The sequence below is a fragment of the Emydura macquarii genome, unplaced genomic scaffold (assembly GCF_026122565.2).
Source record: "Emydura macquarii macquarii isolate MOO-44397 ecotype Brisbane River unplaced genomic scaffold, CSIRO-AGI_Emac_v2 contig_1790, whole genome shotgun sequence".
Lineage (NCBI taxonomy): Eukaryota > Metazoa > Chordata > Testudines > Chelidae > Emydura > Emydura macquarii.
The window spans coordinates 16,123,237-16,141,159 of NW_027131927.1; the positions used below are offsets into that span (position 1 = coordinate 16,123,237).

General features: G+C 42.0%; 1 protein-coding gene across 2 annotated transcripts in view; it reads left to right on the forward strand.

Annotated features, from left to right (window-relative positions):
* Positions 1-10,001: 10,001 nt before the first annotated feature.
* CDKL2 (cyclin dependent kinase like 2) overlaps positions 10,002-17,923 on the forward strand; it is a 42,112-nt gene continuing 34,190 nt past the window's right edge. For both annotated transcript variants that reach the window (XM_067556988.1, XM_067556986.1), the window contains exons 1-3: positions 10,002-10,048; positions 10,272-10,408; positions 11,353-11,549. In XM_067556988.1, coding sequence (XP_067413089.1) covers positions 11,382-11,549 — 168 coding nt within the window. In that variant the 5' untranslated portion in view covers positions 10,002-10,048; positions 10,272-10,408; positions 11,353-11,381. The remainder of the gene's footprint in view (positions 10,049-10,271; positions 10,409-11,352; positions 11,550-17,923) is intronic.

Sequence of the window (17,923 nt, forward strand, 5' to 3'; positions counted from 1 at the left end):
TTAAAGCTCACATTGACTTATCTAATGAAGGTCTCTTACAATCCTGTGTTTAATTTTAACTTTGTGTGGTGAGAATCCAGTTTCAGAGGATCCTATTTAAAAGTGATTCATAACAATGGCAGATTACCTGATGACACTTCTGTCACATTGTCTGGAGTGACCAAGTGCCAACCTCAGGGTAGACAGTCAAAAGGCAGGGCAGACACCCCAACTGGTGATGTGTAATATAATTAGATTTCACCAATCCAATAACAAATGCGAACTCCCAAAGTACAACAGCACAGACAATGTCCCCTTAGACTGGAGTGTCTATCTTGCCACCCAGGCAAGATGGACTATGTGATAAATGGCCACTTACACCAAAAATCACAAAATATTCACGTTTTACCCAGTCCCAAGAGACCAGTCACCCAGGTCGACTTGCATCCTAGAGCTCACACTGAAAACAACACCGGTAGCCAATTTTATAGTAAACTAAAGGTTTATTAGGTAAGAAAAAGGAATGAAAATTGAGACATTAACCATGTCTTTTTTTTCTTTTCCTTCTAAGTACAGGTGAGTCTCAGGCTATAGTTTCAAAAGGTGGAAAGATGTAATAATCTGCCAATTTCCCAGAAGTCTCAGGGCTACCCAGAATTACTCTGGCTATGCCTTCTCATTTGATTATTCTGCCATGTTAGAATCCAAACAGTACAGAGATGAATTCCCCCACCCCCATATATATAGCTTCTCACAGACACCAAGTTGACAGGACATTTTCCACATAGGTCCTTTCTTTCATGATGGGAAAAGAGGAATGCGCTTAGACTTTTGTTCTTTGATGCCACACACAATGGCCATTTGCTCTCCATGCACAGGAATTAGCACTTTCCTGTTAAAAGTTCTTCATTTGCATTATGCAAGGCTTTTTCTCATTTGATGGGTTACTTAGTTGCAGAGGCTTATACAATGCAAATGTTTGCTGTTCCATAGTGACAGTGCAGATAACTGACAACTGTGCATGCAACATCCCACCTGGTTTCTATGAAGTTGAAACCCAAAACGCATGCTTATTAACATCTGCCTTGAATTATCACGCAGGAGTGAGCTAGTCTGGCTTCCCGCTGTGAATTTCAGTTCTTAGTTGATGCCTGTGGTTTTGGCCAGAGCTGGCACTTGGCTTACCAGCATCACAACTTCAGTTTGTGTTCTCTGTGATTGCAGGTATTTTAATCTTGGCAGCCATGATGGGAAGAAAAAAAATGACAGCTCCAGCATACTTGTCTGCCATATTTGGAGTTTCACTGATAGTGGACAGAAATATTACATTCAGTTAAACAGTGCTGTATTTATGAAACAGTGGTTCTGATTTTAGTTCTGGAACACTTCATATTGTACCTGCCCAGTGAAGTCTGTATGAAAGCACTATTAAAACATGTGCCGGGCTAATCAGCCCTCGTGAATAAGTTAAACCCATGGCTTGTTTATGGCTCCACTATTTGTTACTCTTAATGCTCAAACATGGTAGATGTGGTTGCAATAGCATCTTACCTCTTCACTGACTTAAAAGGTAAAATATGAGTTTTTGCTGTTAAGCTGTCCAAACCTGTTTACGCTGGCGTATATCTGCAACTTTCAGAGCATTTCCAGTCCTTGAACTTGTTTGTAGAATTACAGTCCATCTTCCCCAAATACAAGTGCCTGTAGTTAGATATTTCACTTGAGTTGTATGCAGATACTTTGCCTGAATATAAACTGTTATCTCAGACTGGTAAATTAGCTATTTTGCATGTTAAAAGGATGCAATGCCGCCTTTTCCTTCTCAAAAAAGGATTAAAAGTTCAATTTGTGATTCTAAATTGCTCTTTCTTTAACCATTTCAGTGTTCATTATGGGCTGAAACATCTCATCAGATAGTAATTTTGTAGCATAACAAGTGTTTTTAAAAAAACTAGTGCTTACAAAGATTGCATAGGATGTCCTTTTTAACTGACAAAGTGGGAAAAGTGTTTTTGTAAACAGAAATCCTGTTCACGGTTTGATTCATGGAGGGAGGGATTCTAGATCTTCCTTTAAAACTAAATTGAAGTGATTGTTAAAAGTGGCTATTGAGCAGGTGCATCAGGTATCTTGTAAGTTATCTTGCTAGTATGATGTGCCAGAACATGGAATTACATAGCACCAGTGTGCTAAATGTAGCTTTGGGTGATAGAGTGCTTAGGGGGGCTGATCAGTACTGTAAATTCTTATAAATATGATTTAAACTTTGCTTTTTTTATTCCCTAACATTCTAATTTTGGGTATTAAATTCTTACTACAAAACAAATGTCAATTCAATTAACTTGGTGTACAGAGGACTTCAGGTGCTAAGACGTACACACGAGCCATCACGCTGCGTTCAAATCATTGTGCATTTTGAAAATTGACAATGGCTGCATAGCAGAATTTAATTGAGAGCTATCAGTGTAGGGTTTTGCTCTGTCATAAAATGAAAGGTTGTGACAAAGACCAAATGCAGGAAGTCTTTCAGCTTAAGCCATGCATGCTCTTTTTTTAAATGTAGAGCTAACTTTTAGTACCCTTGGTTCTATTGAAAGTGGTGTCTTCTGTGTGCGGACCCTTCTTAAACTCTTGACATAGCTTGTGCAGGTGGGGAAAGGTTCCAAATGTTAATATAATTAATCATCATATGTAATCTGTTTATAAGCACCTAGAGGATAATAGGATGATTATAAGTAAAACCGACAGATTTGTCAAGAACAAATCATGCCAAATCAACCAGGGTGGATTGTTTTAAATAGCTAAAGTACAAATGGAAAAAAAGTTTATCTTGTAAAGAGAGAGGCATTATCATTGGTTGCTATAAACATTAAAACGTTGATTTACAGTTAATCGAGCCTTTACAATAGATTTGGTACACACTTTTTAGGCCTAGGAGGGCCAATTAAAATTATACTTATTTAAGCAATTATATAACTTAATAGTTTCAGATTCTAATTGTACACTTTTAGTATGTTAAAACGTAGTGAATGATAGTGCTTATTTACTATCTTGCTCATGATTTGTCTAGCTGCATCAGGATAATGGAATTAAACACACAAAATAGCATATAAAATGTCTTAAACAAAACAACCTTGCATGTTTTGCATATATAAACTTTTTTGTCAAAACCTTTCACATTTACAACTAAATGATTTATTAAAACAGAGGGATTAATTGTAGTTGGTGAATTAAACTGATTTCAGGTTCCCTTGGAGAATTTTCAAATATGTCTTAAGTGAAAGTTACTGGAGTCTTAAGTTTCTGCTTGCCTAAAACTTTTGCACTTTCTCCAAGTTACTTGCTGTCCATCATACTTTTAAAACAAGTAGATCTCATCCCCTCCCTCATTTTTATTCATTTTAAACAGGTTTACTTTTAAAAAGAGAGTTGCTGGAATTTAAATAAATCAATTTATATTCATTTTTCAAAATTTTCATTGATATTGATCCATCCTGAGTCCAACCTAATTTTCTCCTTTGACTGGGTTACTGGTCTAGTGGATGGGAGGGAGGCTGTTAGGCAGTCCCACAGGATATTCTCAGAAGAAAACTAGGCACTGTGATCTAGATGAAGTTACTATGAGATGGGTGCACAAATGGTTGAAAAATCATCCTTAAAGAGGAATTATCGGTTTGCTGTTAAAATAGGAGGATGTATCTAGTAGGGTCGCAAATGGGTCAGTCCTGGGTCCAGTACACCTCAATGTTTTAATTAATGACTCTGAGTGTGTGCTCATAAAATAGGGGGATAACACCAACCTGGGAGGGGTTGCAAGCACTTTGGAGGACAGGATTAGAATGGAGAATTATTCTGAAAGCAACCAGATGAAATTCAATCAAGACTCAAAGTGCTATGCTTAAGAAAGGGGGAAAAAAAATCAAATGCACAACTGCAAAATGGGAATAACTGGAGAAACAGTAGTACTGTAGAAAAGGATCTAGATGATCACAAATTGAATATGAGCCAACTATGTGGTGGAGTTGCCAAAAAAAAAAAAAAAAAAAAACCAAAAAACTAATATTCTGGGTCATATTAACAGGAGTGTAATGTAAGACACAGGAGGTTATTATTCTGCTCTTCTTGGTACTGGTGAGGCCTCAGTTGGAGTACTGTATCCAGTTTTGTGTGCCACACTTGGACAAACTGGAGAGCATCCAAAGGGGAGAAACAAATAATCAAAAGTTTAGAAAACCAGACCTAAGGAAAGGTTTAAAAAAACTGGGCATGGTAGACTTGAGAAAAGACTGAGAAGGGGACTTAGCCCTTACCATATTTAAAGATATACTGTTATAAAGAGGATGGTGATTGATTATGTTCCATATGCACTGAAGTTAGGACAAGAAGTAATCTCAACCTGCAACACGGGAGGTTTACATTAAGATACTAAAAAACTTCCTAACTATAAGGATAGTTAGGCAGTGGAATAGGCTTCCGAGGAAGTTTGTGGAGGTTTTAAAGAATAGGTTAGACAAACAACTGTCAGAGATGGACTCGGTTTGTTTACTTGATTGTACCTCAGTGCGGGGAATTGGACTAGATGACCTCTTGCGGTCTATGTTGTAGCTTTACATTTCTATGATTCTACGATCAACTGTTTTATTAAGAGTGGTTACAATGAGTATTCTTCCTGAGGGTGGGATAGTTTAAAAAAGTTGTATCAAGGAGACTAAAGATTCAATTATGTGCTGAGGCTTTCAGCAAAACTGAGTCCAGCTATCTCACTGTATAAATACACTTACTGCAAGTCTTTGAACTATTTGCTAGTGGATAATGTTTTTCAAGTGTTAGCTTCCAGAAAGAATGGTGGTGTGTGGTTTCTTTTTCCTTCCCTTCCCCTCCCCCCCCCCCCCCAGTTTCCCTATAAAGCAGTCTGTTGTGAGACTCTTCCATTATTACTATGATTACAAATACTGTATTTTGGCATCAATGTAGACTTTGGCTGTGAGTAGTCAGTTTCCTTTATCTACTGTTTCAGTGTGTGAATACCTAAAACCAGTCTGCAGTACTGCAGTGTCTAATTGGCTAATGTGACTTCTAATGACCCACTTTAGTTCAACTTAGGTGTCTTGATTTTCTGACACCCCCTCCAGAAGTGGCCTGTGCCTAAGTCCATATCTATGCGTGGGTTGGCTTTTTTTCCCCTGCATGTGTGTTTTTCTTAAAGGAGACAGATTTGATGCATTTTAAGTCAGTTTTGAAGTAAGTCCTGATAACCCCTCCTGCCAGGGATAGTTGCCAGTTTTCCCTCCAAACAGGTTTCTGTATGCCATATTTCTAGTCTCACCATCTGCCTGTGAATCAATAGCTTAGCCTTTGGTACTCAAGAGTCCCTGTATGCTTTTTTGCAAACACATGCAATTGTATTAAACTGATGAGTAAAAGTTTCACTAACATTGTTCCACTCATTCACACAGCAGTGTTGTTTTCCCACAACCTTTCTCTGTATCCACTCTTCTTGACAACCATGTTTTGTTTGTGTGCATCCTCTTGATAGGTGGTTGCTTTCATGCTATCATGCCTGCTTTAGCTAACAACTTTTGGGGGAAAATCCAGCTTTGCTACCCCAAACTATGGAAAGGTTGTGTGTCTGTTTAGCAATGTCAGAATTCTTCTCTTGGGGCCACAGCCCCATCCAGCACGGCTGCTGTTTCTTCTATTTGCTATTCTCATATAAAAAGGTTCATGTTGCTCAAGGACAGAGGGGGTGGAGGGGCAGGCGTGGATTCATCACTGAGACAATGTCACTCACTGAAACCCTGCGTCCGGGAACAAAGAAGGTCTTGCAAAATGTCACTCTAGCAAGGAGGGCCCAGAGCTAAGGGAAGTATCCAGCTGAGAACGGGACTAATAGACCATCACACTTGCCTGCAACAGCTGTGGAGGCACTTGTATCTCGCATCTGTTTTTTGTCTAGCTGCCTCTAGAGTGGGGTAACCCGTTTACCCAGTTAGCCTACATGTCTGGATAGATGTTAGAACATGCAACAGTCTGTACATGTTGATTGATATCAGTTTTGGGTCAGAGTCCAGGTCACTTTGCCTCTTGCTGCTATTGCCTCCATGTCTCAATCAGCCTTTTCGTAGCTCAACTCTTCCTTGTCCATGGGCATGATAGAAGATGATGAACTCACTGTTCAGCTTTCCCACTGGTACATGACCTGTATTTATACCTAGCAGAGCACACTTACAAAACCTACAGCTTCTGGAGCTCCAGGACCTCTGTCTCCTGCTGAAATGGAATTTAACTTTTTCTTCCCATGCTGATCTGTAGTGGGATGTGAGGCTGGTTGCTTGTTTCCCTTGAAATCAATGAGTAGTAAATGTACCTTACTATAACTTCAGCTATCTCCCTATGTTCCCTTGTGTCAGATTTTTGTAAGGGATGGGAGGGTAATAGACCATGGCCTATTTGAACAAGCAGGCTGGGAAGACACACATACATAGTGATCTACTGTAACTTTTTTTAGAAAGCACTCTTGCAATCTTTTTCCAACTGAAAAGCTAATATTTTTTGCTTGGTTGGTACCATGGGTCGTACCAAGACCTAAATAAGTTATCATAGGCCATCCCCATGGCCGGAAATCCGTTCAGCATTAGTATGCAATAACGTAAGGAAAGGAAAAATTCTCTGTGCAATAATAGTGGGGAGGGAACTGTGGGTAGGGGAAGACAATGCTAAGGAAACAGTGGAAGGAGGGAATGACTAAATACTTCTAATTGTGGCTTGGCTGATAGCAGGAGGGGCCATAGCTCATGGTTGTCAGCAAGCAATAAAGGAAGGAATTTGTGTGTGCCTACAGTGAGGTTAATGTTTCACGGTGTTAATAAGCTGGTAATGCATAACCCAACCCCCAGGTACCCTGTTGCAAACTTGATCTAACTTCTGCAGTCAACCTTCACCCTCTGTTGTAGAGTAGCAACCAGGGCAGCTGCACCTTAGTGTAAAGCTGATTTTGGCAAATTTGAGAATATCAGCATAATCTGTTAATAAACACTTAGTTTCTTCTCTACTGCATCATACATGTCAGAGTACTGTTTTGACTGACTTTGCTGTATCGTAGGGCAGTGGCTCTCAACCTTTCCAGACTACTATACCCTTTCAGCAGTCTGATGTGGCTTGAGTACCCCAAATTTCACCTCACTTAAAAACTATTAGCTTACAAAATCAGACATAAAAATACAAAAGTGTCTCAGAGCCCTATTACTGAAAAATTGCTTTCTCATTTTTACCCTATAATTACAAAATAAATCAATTGGAAAACAAATATTACACTTACATGTCAATGTGTTGTATGTAGAGCAGTATAAACAAGTTATTGTATGAAATTTTAGTTTGTACTAACTTCACTAGTGCTTTTTATGTAGCTTGTTGTAAAACTAGGCAAATATCTAGGTGAGTTGATATGCCCCCTGAAAGACCTCTCTGTATCCCCAGGGGTACATGTAGCCCCGTTGAGAACCTATCTTAGGGTACAGTACCCTATGTGTAAACAGGGTCCTTTGCTCAAGGCTGCTGATTGTATTTCATGTTACCATATCTTTTCCAAACCTGTTCTTATGCTTCTGAGAATAAAATGTTGTATGCGATCTTATAGTTGGGTGTACTTAGTGGCTACTTAGTCTAGTTTCCTATCCATCTGTGCTCCCTAGCTGTGGTCTGCTGTGCCTCAAGACTCTTTCAAGCTTACATCTATCTGCTAAGGCAACTGTTTTTCTGCTGATACTAGTTGGGGGGCATGAGAGCTTTTACAGAGGCAAGGGTGGAGACTGAATCATTCATGATAGTTTTGCTGGGGGTGGATTCCCTCGAGCAGCTCATAATTCCCTAGGACAGCATTGATCTGCCCTCTACCTTTACTTCAACTCTTAATCAAGTGTACTCAGATGAAATAGTATAGTCCTGACTCTCCCATTGTCATCGAGGTGGCCAAGAGCCCCCTAAAAAATGACACTTATGTGAAAGGTATGAAAATAGAGGCTGACAACAGGGTCAAGCCTGCAGCTGCTTTTCAAGCTGTAGGGAGTGGACTGGACCTCAAATGGTACAAAAGAAGCATGTTTCTCTACACGTGCTGTTCAGGTTCTATGTCCATCCTGGTTCTAACAGCTGCTGACTTGGGTGGTTTGAATCTGTCTACATGCAATCAAGTAGCGGGGGTGGGGGAATCTCTGTAGGTGTGTGGCAGCAGGTTTAAGGCAGTAGGAGGGCAGGCTCACAGGTTTCATAGGATTGAGGGTATAACAGAGGCTATACAAGGAGTTTCAGTTCCATAATCTGTTCACAGCTATGGTCCCGATTGTCACCATTCCATGTTATTAGCTGTTTCAAGGAACACTGCTGTGACAGTGCCTACACCTATGGGTTACTACTTTTTTAAAAAAAAATAATGCTGGTAGAGAGAAAACAGTTGAAACTTTATTAAAACACATGAAAGGATTCCCTGGAAAACTAACTTTCCAGCGTGCAATCATAAAGTTGCTAGTAATTTTGAGACCAGCCCTGAAGTATCAAAAAGAAAATTGTAACCTTCATGGGTACGGAGTAAGACGTCACTGCTAGCTTTCTAACACCAGCACTAAGGGGAAAAGCAAAGCTTGTAGCAGGTGCATGGAACTCATTTCCAAGGAGTGTGCCATTTCCCTTGCACATACTCCTTTGTAAGCCAGGCTTCTGCTATTCAGTTCTGTACTATGCTCAATGGGTAACAGCCCTTCCCTTGTGGCCAGCCGAGGCTTGTAGAAAGTATAAGACCTTATGTCTAAATAGGAAAATTTTATCTAATAAAATATATATCTTTAGTCTGCCTCCTGTCAATGATGGCTTGAAAGGAGAGAGGTGGTTGGGTGAAGACTAGGTGGCCTTAGGGCTGCCTGTAGATTACAGCCAGAGTGGGTCTCTGACGCTGCACCTGTATGGGAATATCTAGCTTCAGATTTTTCTGAGTGTGCAGTGAAAGTAGTTTTGTGTTGTACTACTAGTCACTTTCCCTGCGTTTCACCTTTTCAATTCGCTGTACGCAATGTTTCACTGCTGCTTCCCTTGTCTCTGCAGTTTTAAGGAAATGGGTTTTTTCCATCTCTCCCCCTAAGCTACCAGGCATTTTATCTGTTAACAGCCCTATCTGCCACCTTAATCTAGTTCTTGTGTGTGCAATACCATCACCCTGCCCCACCAGGGAGACCAGAGGGGTGTGCTCAGCATGGTGCTCATTTTCATTTCACCTATGCTTTAGTTTACACCTATAGCAGTAGGGTATGTGTAACCCCTATGCTAGGACCTCTCCCGTCTGTTGTGGATGCGTCTCTGTATTCTCAGTGGGGCTAAAGGCAGGCACGCAGGCAGCAAGGGGAGACGAGGCCCACCTCTGGTTCTCCCTGCTGTTGGATGGGAGGTGGGGCCGTAGCACAGCGCTGTCTCCTCCACGTAAGCGCAGGAGTGCGATGGGAGCAAGCACCCACAGGCTGGATTTCTCGACGGGAGGTGCTGCTGGCGAATGGAGGCAGGAGCAGGGGCTCTGCGCCTGCCCTGTACCCCTGCTCCGCCCCGTCTGATCGCAGGGGCTAATGACAGGAGGGGCTCTGGCCAGCTGCCGCAGCGTCACGCCGGAGCTTGCAAGAGGCCGCCCTGCGTGCGCTCGAGCTGCAAGCTGGGCTGCCTCCGTCGCTCGTGCACGCGCTGTTCCCGGGGTAGACGGGGCGGGCTCTGGCCTGCTGCCGCGCCGCTCCGCCCTCTGCCCGGCCCTGGCTGCAGTGTGTGTACAGCTGAGCCGTTGCCTCTGGTTACCGCCGCCCGTCCGAGCTGGCTGGCTAGCTCACGAGCCGGGCCCTGCGCGTTCCATCCCGGCTGCTCGCGCGCAGCTGCTGCAGCGGAGCCTGGGGTCTACGGGGCGGGCGCGCGCCCCGTGGCGGCTGCCGTGTCCCAGCGCGGTCCTTTGCATCAGGCTGCAGCAGCTCGGGTCCTCCAGGTGAGCGCGCGCTGCGCTGCGTTGCTGGGAGAGAAGCGCTCGGGCGAGGCGTGTGACAGGCGGGTGAGAGGCCCCTCCCCAAGCCCTGCCCTGGGGAACCCACGCACCCACTGCTTACCCGCGCTGCAGCCCTCTGCATACCCGAGCTAAGCCCTGAACGTGGGGGGCAGCGCGCAGCGGGGGCTCCCCTGCGTGGGGCGGGGGCCAGGTGTGCGGCGCGGGGGGGCTGCGTGGCTTAATGCACGGTGGTGTTAACGTCTTAATGTTGCTTCAAACCTTCCCCCAGCTAGAGGTGAAAGCAAATCAAGTTTAGAGCTGCTTGTGTGGGGCTTGGATGCCACGGTGATGGACCGGTGCCCAAGCGGTGGATGGAGGGTCACAGCTCCCTCTCGTCAGGGCTAGTTCTCCTCAGTTTTTCAGCAGGTTGGTTGTTTTATGTATTTCCTGGTCGGGGGGTGTGTGTGTAGCATGAAGGCGAGGGAGGCACAAGTGACCTGGCACATTTGTTTTGAGACTGGCTCACACGTGGCCTGGCTGACATCTCCACTTGGACCCATTAACAAGACTATGAGAAACCAAGTGCGAGAAGATGAACTCGAGTTATAACACAAGAAGCTTCACTGAAACAAAAGAAAACTTGTGAAAATAGGAAAGAAGTTCTCAATGGAGTTATTCTTATTTATGTTCAACAGATGTCTCAGCAGTGGGTTAAGTAGTGCCAGTTAGAAATGATCAGAATGAAATTATCAGATGAAAAATGAGCAGAGTTTCCTCCCCTCTGTGGTTGAGAGAAAGTGGGTGATGGCTTATTTTACTAGAACAATGCCAGTTTCAACTCTCTTCTATACAGGCTTCAATCAGCCATTCAAAATAGACTACTAAATGCCAAGTGTATTGTAATCTCTGCAGTTTTTGTATTTGTTTTTCTGATCAGTCATATGCACGTTTTTTCATGGGTAAAAGTTCATAGCTGTTACATACTGTGTCATAGACATACACTAACAAAAACATTTATGCTTTGCCAAAATATTTTTGAGAAAAGTTTTATTACAACTTTGTTGGCTTCAGTCAGGGCTTCTGACCTTGTCCACACAGACCCTTCTGTTTCTATTCTAAAATGTGCTGAGACATCAAACACAATGCAGACGCTCAGCCTGCTGTATTGTTTTTTTATCTACAGTCTCTCATAAGGACTCATGAAAGGAGACAGAGCACAACTTGGGAAGGTTATGATTAAGTATATATGATGGTGGAAGGCAGGAGGGAAGCTCGTAGGAGTAAATTGTGGAGAAATTGTCAGAAATGTAGCCCGATCAAGGAAGAAAACCTTGTCCTTGTGTATACTAATCCTGCTTTATGGTTTTCAGCACAAAGACACAGCTGTTTCTGAGTTAAAATGGAAAAATATGAAAACCTTGGGCTTGTTGGAGAAGGAAGCTATGGAATGGTAATGAAGTGCAGAAATAAAGACAATGGAAGAATAGTCGCCATCAAGAAGTTTTTGGAAAGTGAGGATGATAAAATGGTTAAAAAAATTGCCATGCGAGAAATCAAACTACTCAAGGTGAATTCATGTACAGAGTAACATTTTACCCAGCATGTGCAGCAATAATTTACCATACTTCGTTATGAAAGTCCCAGTATTAGCCTAGAACGTTAAGTTTTATAGCTGCTGAAATAGTTTAAAGTAAATGGTTGTTTTTTATATATCTTTCAATTGATGATCATTCTTCCAAGAAAGACAGATGACATATCTCTTATATAAAGCTCTTTAGATATGTTGTGTTATTGAAAACTTAAGTACAGACGTTTTACTTTACTTTTTCTTTATTTTGAAAGTGGTGCCTTTTTTGCAAGGTATTCTAGTAATATAGGAGTCTCAGGCCCCCAGGAATAAGAAGAAAAGTATACCCTGGTCTTATATCCCAATTCAGGAAAGCAGTTAACTGTATGCTTAAGTAACCTCTCATGTATTTTTTTGAATAGAGATGCTTTCCTAAATCAGTCTTTGGTTGTCACATTTCTCAGCGTTAGACAATTAAAAAGTGCAAAAATTATGGTAAAGCTAGTAATTATCCATTATCATCCACTTGTGTTTGTGTGTAAAAAATTCATAACCCTATATCACTACAATCTTAGATGGCTTCATTAATATATATTAGAGAATCTTTTTTTAAACCTTGCTAAACCATGCATTGAGAGATCTTTAATGAGTAGTGTGTCTGCATTGAAATTACAGGATATTCGTGATCTAAGAATTTGAATTACTTCTGAAAAAAAAATTAAATTTCTAGTGGTAAGTTATTTTATGTTTACATTTAAAATATAGCAACAATTTAGATGAAATAAGGTGTGGTCAGCTACTGTTGTTATTTTTTAAAATATCAATGGTAGATTGATTTGGCAGTTAGCCCAGATCAATTGGGAGTTATTTTTCTGTTTGGTTAGGTGTTGTTCTCAGGCAGTTGGCTGGCACTGACTTTGTTAGGAATATGTTTGTGTGCTCTCTATTCATGAGGGAAGGATGAAAGGAAATGAGACACAAATAAAGCTGCAAATTTGATTCCCCCTCGACTGCAGTTAAGATTGTGCTGTTTGCAGATAGGCTCTTCATCTGCCAGTTGAAAACATACTAGTATTGTTAGATGACTGAAAACAGAATAGTGCATGTGACAAATAAAAAAAAAAAAGGGGGGGGGGAGGGGACTTCTAACAGCAAGAGGTGTACAGGAGCACAATAGAAATGTGAAGATTTGGATTTTAGCCAAGTGTATGACACTGTACCTAAAACCACAGGAATTGGCGTATCATTTCAGAGCAGTGATATACCTAAGGGGGTCCCATCTCCAACAATGGCCAGTATGTGATGCTTAATAGAAAGGTGCAAGAAAACCCGCCTCCTGGATAAATGTGGAATAATCTGCCCAGAGGGTAAATTTCTTTCCAAGCCCATCAGTTAGCGGTTGACTTACGCCATGCACCGGGCAGCTTTATAACCCTTAGATTTGTTTGTTCTGTCTAACGTAACTGGATGTACTGTTATCCATATACATTTCTAAGTCTTTTTGACTCCTGCTGAGCTCTTGGACTCAGTGATAGCTTTTGGCCATGAGTTCCACAGACTAATTATGCATTGTGGTTTATTAAAACCATTTTTATCCATTTGAAATGTTGTCACTTTCTAGTTTAGTTTACTGTCTTTTTATTGTAAGAGGGCAAACAAGACCATCTAATTAACCTTTTCTGTGTCATTCATTAATTTAGATACTACTATCACATCCTCTTCCACTCATTTCCTTTCTGAACTAAGAGTTCTAGCCTTTTCCATCTCTCCTGAAATAGAAGCACAGGTTTAATATGTTGTCGACAGTCTGCCTAGTTCAGAATGTGGGCCATTGCTCTGTGTACTAGCCAAAGCTTCTTTGCACTCTACAAGGATAGACCTAGATACAAAGCATTGCAGAGGATAGGGCATTTTCCTAGGTCAGATGGGTCCTCAACACACTCATAACAACAGATTAAGGTGCCCATCACACTAGGTTGTGAAAATTTCCATAATGAGCCCTTTTCTCTGCCTTGTACAATTTTAATCAGCAGTGAGAAAGTGTCGTCATTAGGCTTCAGGGTCAACACCCCTATTAAATCAATTTATACAATTCACACCTGTTCAGACAGATATGGCTTCCTTACTTAACCTTGAAAATATTAAATGAATATAATATTCACAACCATAGGACATTACTATTCTTAAAGATGCTGGAGTACAAGATATAGCCACTAGGGAAAAGTACTGGTTCCCCAAGCTAGTGTGAGGCAAGCCAATTTGAGCCTGGAGTTTATCTGGTCCATTAGCAGTCATGCTGTGTGGTGCCAAGCCCAGGGCCTACCCCACTCCCTGGTATCTTAGAAATTAACTTCTGTTCCTGGATTAAAGAGAGCTTGGCAAACAGAGCATTTTAGTATTAACATGCCATAGTCCAATAAATGTAGCCTGTCAGTGAAAATAAATGTCAGGAGAGTTAATCTTGTTACGTGTCATAGGTTGCATGCTCCGCATGGATGGAGTCCAGTGTCTTTAAAGCTGTGAAATTTGCTCTAGAATCTAAGCTTTAATTAAAAAACAAAACAAAACCCTTTTTTAGCTTTTATGGCTGCAAAGCAAATACACCTGTCATGAGCAGTGGGTGAATAAACCCATGCTTGAATCTGCAAATAGCCTGAAACAATAGCTGCAGGATAGGTGTGAATTGTGCTTGTTTGTTTCAAGTGGTGTTGATTCTGAAACCTAATAATGACAGTTTAAATATGAACATGGACTATTTTATTGCTGATCATTTTTGCGATAACACTCAATAACGCAATAAACAGCTATTGTGCTTACTTTTATTTGTTGGGGCTGTGCCGTGGCACCTTTGGGTCCCTGGCTGCTGTCATGGGTGTCTGGGGTGGCAAGGCAGCTCATGCTCCCTCTTCCACTTTCCCCCTTGCCTGCAAGGAGGTGAGAACCCTGAGCCGCCTCTCCGCCCCAGCACCTACCTTCTGCGTCTCCTGGGGTCAGAAACCGTAACCACCTCCCGCAGCTTTTCAGCTGTCTTCCACTCATGTGCCCTGAACTCCATCTTTCTCCTGGCAGCTCCCACAATGCATTTAGCTGTTGTCAATGTTGGTACCTTGAAAACCTGATGATGGGATAACATACACATAATATCTTACTAGGCAGCTCTGGGCATACTGTGCCAATTAAATGGTTCACTTTCAGATTGGATTTTATAAAAGCCTCTGTGTCTGAAAATGCTTTTACTCTGCCAAGAATATTGGGACAGTTGAGTAGGGCAGAAGCCTGTATAGCTGTGATGTGGAATTTTAGGTCCAGTTTTCCACAGAGTCCATAGGACTTTTCCAGCAGTCAATTAGCAGCCATCTGGTCTTAGGGAATGTGTGTTCAGTTTGTTACTAAAAGTAACCCAGCGTTTGGCTAGGAGTAATAGACTTGATTCCACTCCCTCTTCTGTGAAATGCTGCTTAACTGGATTGACTGATTTTGCTGTGTACAGCAGACCTAATAAAAATAATTTCCTCTCCATAAATTACAACAAATCCATCTTGTTTAACAGCCTATTGACACAGTTAAGCAGCTCACCCAATTACAAGACTGATGAGTAGATTTAACGTGAAGTAAAATACTGACTGAAGAGTGAACGTGTTATCCCCAGTATTTCATCTTTATTTGATAGGGTTCTTTTATTCTTTGTTTTTCAAGTTCTTTATAAATAGACCAGGTTTTAGAATTTCATACCTGTTGTGTCTGTCAGATGCCATGGTGACAAACCCGGGATTAAAGTACCACATGCACAGTTCCAAAGTCGGAAAGAATTCCCCCTGCTGTGTGGTCCTTCTGCACCTTCTGGGGTGGGCCATAGCCATGAGCTGGTCCTAAATCTCAATCCATCCCTTCAATCCAGCTTTCACTTCAGTATAGCCTCAGCCGTCCCCAAATGATTTTCCCCTTTCAGGCCCATCTGGTACATTCCTCTTTAACTTATAAAGAGCCAGAAGGAGTTATTTCCCAGAAGAACAGCTAATAGGACTGAAGTGTTATAGGATATTTTGCATATGTTCCTGCTCTCTTGCATTTGCATATACAAACAACTTCCACAGTTGTTTTGCTAAGTGCCAATGTCAAGACTTCACTTTCTGCATGATTGTAGGATAGTGCTGTTCAGATGACTGTTAGGCTTGGCCTAAACCCTGCTTTTGTACTAGTATCATGATGGTGGTTTTTTACTGATACAGTTGTACCGGTACAACCCATTGTGTGGACACAGTTACAATGGTATGAAGGTGCCTAATACTGGTATAGCTTATTTCCCTTCTCCAACGGGAACAAACTGTGCCAGCCTAAGGCCTTGTCTGCATTACAAAGTCTTGTTGGTGTAGCTATATCGGCTAGGAGAGTGGGGGGAAAAAGATCATGCTCACTCTAGCTGACACAGCTATGCTGGCAGACCCCTCAGTGTAGACACAACTGTGCCAACAGAAGAACTGGCGGTTTAAGCTGCATCTATGCTCGGAGTTCTGCTGGCATCGTTATACCAGCCAAGACTTTGTAGTGTGGACAAAGCCCTAAGCCCATTCATACCGGTGTAACAACATCTACACTAGAGGGATTGCCGCACTTTAAGAATGCTGGTATAATTGAAGCGGTATGACTTGTGTGTAGATAAGGCTTTGGATACTGTAAATTTTGGACTTGGTGTTCATTGTTGTATGGTAGCGTCCAGATACAACACTTTGAAAATGTCTTGTATAATTTCTTGAGTACTTTTCAGAAATATTAGCAGCACAAGATGGATTACAATGCTCTCTCTTCACACTGTGGGTTTTGCTTTGTTGCTTCTCTGGACAATAAGCTAATAACACAAATGTGAAACACTTCAGAGTTGGACTCTGCTCTTGTAAGACTATGGTGGTAAAATGACTAGAAAATACATCCCCATGGCTTCATTTATAGTTTTGACTTTCCCTTTTTCTAAACCATCTTTTTAAAAAAGATCTCAATAGTGCCTCTGTCTCGTTGCAATGTTACTTTTTAACCTGACTCTGCCAGATAGGACCTAGTTTAATGAAAACTGTTTAACAGTTAACAGAATTTTAGGGAAGGATGCTGAAGATTGAACTCTCCATTCGTATGTTTAGTTTCAATGTATTGCAGCACTATTATTATTTGTTGTAAATATTTACATGGTGGGAATGCCCAGTGACCCCAGTCAGGATTGGAGCCCCATTGTTCTGGGCACCGTACAAACACAGAGAAGACTGCGTCCTTGCTGCAGAGGGCTTACAATCTAAAAACACATGCAGCCAAAGGGTAAGGTATGGAGTTAACACTTACAAGCATGTGTGTATGGTGATGAATTGGCACAGTTCTGTAAGTTGCATTGCTATAGACAAGATGTTTGTAGCTGAGAGTAAAAAGGGGAATAGGAGAAGGAACGGAAGAGAAGAATTGTATGACTTTTGGCGGCACATATCCTCTCCTTCACCTGTTGCAGGGTGAGGGAAGAGTGAAGAATTTTCGTCCTATAGGCCTTTGCCTTCAGCAGCTTCTCTCACAGAGCTGCTAGAATATGCCCGTAGCATCCCTCAAGGACTCTGCTCCTGTGGGACTGGCAGGGGTAGCTGACTGTGAACAGCTGGGTCTTGTATTTGCCTAGATTGTGTTTGCAGATGACCTTGAGGAGCCAGGGTAACTCAGGGTATGTCTATATTGACGGCGGCAAAGTCGCCGCCGTCAGATCGACCTATCTGGATCGATTGAATGGTCAGTGAAGACCCCCTCAATCGATCCAGAAGTTGACACTGGTAAACCACCCCCTCAAGTGGCATAGCTCTGCGTCCCGTCGGCGCAGTGCAGTGAAGACACTGCACAGAAGGGAAGCACAGCAGTCAACGGGAGTTACGCAAGCTACTCTGCGTAGTTTGCGTAACTTCTGTCGACTGCCATCGAATCGCCAGGTCAGTGTAGACCAGGGGTCAGACAATATTGGACATGACAGGAACAAGCCATGTTTAACATTGTGTTAGCTGTTTGTGGGTAAGGCTGTGGGCTTGGTAAGGTTTATTCCTGGCCAGCTGAGATAAGGTTAAATGTGACTGCCCCTGTCTACACTGAGCGTAAAGTCAGGTTTGTCAGCATGTTATTTACTGTGACACCTTGAGGATGCAATCTAACCTGACTGAATTTCTTAGTAAAAACTAGCCCCTTCTCTTCGCTAGGCGACCTTTTGGGCTTCTGGTTTGCCTCTGTAGTGGCAGAAATCCTTGTCTTGGACAGGTCTGGGCAGGATTGTATTGTTAGGGTTGTACCCTGGCCCAAATATGTAAGCCATGCTTAACTGTACACACTGTAAATAATCCCCTTAATTTAAGTGCATGATT